The sequence below is a fragment of the Prionailurus bengalensis genome, chromosome B4, assembly GCF_016509475.1.
Source record: "Prionailurus bengalensis isolate Pbe53 chromosome B4, Fcat_Pben_1.1_paternal_pri, whole genome shotgun sequence".
Taxonomy (NCBI): Eukaryota; Metazoa; Chordata; class Mammalia; order Carnivora; family Felidae; genus Prionailurus; species Prionailurus bengalensis.
The window spans coordinates 81,649,392-81,650,859 of NC_057358.1; the positions used below are offsets into that span (position 1 = coordinate 81,649,392).

General features: G+C 39.3%; 1 protein-coding gene across 1 annotated transcript; it reads left to right on the forward strand.

Moving 5' to 3' along the window:
* Positions 1-246: 246 nt before the first annotated feature.
* Positions 247-1,185, forward strand: LOC122473094 (olfactory receptor 6C75). The gene has a single exon (XM_043563208.1). It carries the CDS (start codon positions 247-249, stop codon positions 1,183-1,185), a length of 939 nt encoding a protein of 312 aa, XP_043419143.1.
* Positions 1,186-1,468: the final 283 nt, after the last annotated feature.

The window sequence follows — 1,468 nt, forward strand, 5'->3', positions numbered from 1 at the left end:
CACAGTTCATATAATCAAGCCCCAGGTAAGACTCTGCACTGACAACACGGAGACTGCTTGGGATTCTCTCTCTCCCTCTGTCTCTGCCCCTTCCTTCCTCTATCTGAAAATAAATAAACATTGTTTAAAAGTGTGTCTATGTGTTTGTGTATGTGTGTATGTTTTTCTTTTCTGGTGTCGTAACTTTTCTTACTTTTTCATCTATTTTACAGCTACACAAAAATATCATTATAAAGAAGGAAGATAATGAAAAATTACACCTCAGTAACAGAATTTATTCTTCTTGGATTGACAAATGACCCACAGTGGCAGGTTGTACTTTTCGTATTTCTTCTTGCTACCTACATGCTAAGTGTGACTGGGAACCTGATCATTGTCACCCTCACCCTTTCAGATGCCCACCTGCAGACGCCAATGTATTTCTTCCTTCGAAACTTCTCATTCCTAGAAATATCATTCACGTCTGTCTGCATTCCCAGATTCCTTGTCACTTTTGTGACAAGGGACAGAACCATTTCCTACAATGGTTGTGTGACTCAGCTATTTTTCTTCATCTTCTTGGGGGTGACAGAATTTTACCTTCTGGCTGCCATGTCCTATGACCGCTACGTGGCCATCTGCAAGCCTCTCCATTACATGACCATCATGAGCAGCAGAGTCTGCACCCTTCTTGTCTTTAGCTCATGGCTTGCAGGATTCCTGATCATCTTTCCACCAATACTGTTGCTTCTACAGTTGGATTTCTGTGCCTCCAATGTAATCGATCATTTTATCTGTGACGCTTCTCCAATTCTACAGCTTTCTTGTACAAACACTCGCTTTCTAGAACTCATGGCATTTTTTTTAGCGGTGGTAACACTTATGGTCACCTTAACGCTAGTTATTCTCTCTTACACATACATCATCCGTACAATTCTGAGAATTCCTTCCACAAGTCAAAGAAAGAAAGCCTTTTCCACTTGTTCCTCCCACATGATAGTGGTCTCCCTCTCTTATGGAAGCTGCATTTTCATGTACATTAAGCGTTCTGCAAGGGAAAGGGTGACTTTAAGCAAAGGAGTAGCTGTGCTCAATACCTCAGTGGCTCCTCTCTTAAATCCTTTCATATATACACTAAGGAATCAGCAGGTGAAGCAAGCCTTTAAGAATGTGGTCCAGAGAATGGCCTTTTACTCAAATAAATGAATGTTATTATGAAAAAAGTATACCCTTAAAAGTAAAGCTGAATGAAGAACTCTCTGCCTTTCTCTACATAAATTCTTCAAACACCTCAATTCATTCTTTCAGTTAGACATATGTATATAAACAACGCCTCTTTTTCTTACTAGCCTAAAAACCAGGTCTTAACTGGCTTTCTGTATAGAAAATAGTCAATCTTATCCTGTGTAACTCAAATTCATGTGTCAATAATCTCCATTGTTTCTCATATCAAAGCAAAGCAGCTTAAACATTCATAGAAAAGATACAG